Raw genomic sequence first — 1,277 nt, 5'->3', positions numbered from 1 at the left:
TATCGATATGGTACATACCAGCTGGTGGAGCATTGCTTTTCAATGTTCTATGAATAAATAATGTAACAGGATCAGCCACACCCACCAGTTGTACTGAGTAGTGTAGTGTAGGGACAGCATCAGGTGATCCTTGAAATGATATGAAACAATATGAAGGAATAGACCCATCAGTTCCATCAAATGAATCAATATCCTCTTGATATAACTAAAGGAACTGAATCAATTAATAAACTAATATATTAATAATCTTACCCTGCAAGGTTTAATTAATGGAATGACAGTCCAACCAGCTGATGGTTTCTCATTAAAATTCAATTCAATAAAACAATTGGACCATTTGAAATGAAAATAATGAATTGGACCAACTTCAGCAAAACAATGATGATCTTTGATGTACTAAATATTTGGTAATTATTATTTTTTATTGTGACTAAAATAGTTACCTCAAGAAGAGCAGTCAGCATTTTAACTGGTACAGCAGTGAAATATATAAAAGAATTCTTTTCATAAAATATCAGACAAGCATATCCTTCACTAGATCTGTTGTCTTCTTGTGTATAAAACTGATCCATATATTTCTATAAGTAAGGCATTATTTGATAGCAAGATTATAAATAACTTACTTCTTTTGCTTCCTCCTCACTCTGCTGCAATGATTCTTTCTCCTTTTCTTCATTCTCTACAATAAATATTACACCATACATGTACATACATAAAACATTACCTAATGACAACTGATGAGGCTCCAATGAATGTTTCTATTACAAATCTCATAATTAATGTATCAAATACTAATACACCATCACTTACCACAATGAATACAATAGTGCCATCAACAGTAATTTCAACTACTCCTTTAGACTCAAAAAGGTCACCATTCTTCATAACATAATCCTTCGTCTCCTCCACTAGCCAATGAGGTATCACACAAACAAACGTCAGTAGACTGTTGTGGACAGTACTCAACTGAATGTACATATAAATGTCTTGACGACTAAAGGCATCTTGGAGAAATTTCTTAAAATCTTGAAGTGTTGCTTTATCAACAGGCCATGTTACTTCAAATGTAACCTGTTAATTAATAATTAAACATAAGCTTTGTTATAGCGTTAAATATGTATTAATTAAAGCACTGTTGATAGTAGGTTACGGAAATTATTGCACGAGGGGCGGTCGAGAGGAAAATGTAGCACGAGGCGAAGCCGAGTGCTACATTTTTTTTTAGAGCGTCCCGAGTGTAATAATTTCCGTAATCTACGAATCAACAGTGCTTTGAT

The 1,277-nt window shown here is 33.3% G+C and overlaps 1 protein-coding gene across 1 annotated transcript in view; it reads right to left on the bottom strand.

Moving 5' to 3' along the window:
* Nucleotides 1-1,277, bottom strand: part of LOC100638991 (uncharacterized) — a gene marked incomplete at its 3' end in the record, with an annotated part of 42,807 nt that overhangs the window by 36,674 nt on the left and 4,856 nt on the right. Inside the window, exons 4-9 of the mRNA XM_020000241.1 lie at nucleotides 811-1,071; nucleotides 725-758; nucleotides 624-679; nucleotides 444-578; nucleotides 253-396; nucleotides 19-205 (exon numbers count right to left, since the gene is read on the bottom strand). Coding sequence (XP_019855800.1) covers nucleotides 19-205; nucleotides 253-396; nucleotides 444-578; nucleotides 624-679; nucleotides 725-758; nucleotides 811-1,071 — 817 coding nt within the window. The remainder of the gene's footprint in view (nucleotides 1-18; nucleotides 206-252; nucleotides 397-443; nucleotides 579-623; nucleotides 680-724; nucleotides 759-810; nucleotides 1,072-1,277) is intronic.

The sequence above is a fragment of the Amphimedon queenslandica genome, unplaced genomic scaffold, assembly GCF_000090795.2.
Source record: "Amphimedon queenslandica unplaced genomic scaffold, v1.1 AMPQUscaffold_13206, whole genome shotgun sequence".
In the NCBI taxonomy this organism is placed as follows: Eukaryota; Metazoa; Porifera; class Demospongiae; order Haplosclerida; family Niphatidae; genus Amphimedon; species Amphimedon queenslandica.
Note: the sequence above shows the minus strand (reverse complement) of the source record. Positions and strands in the feature narration are given on the sequence as shown.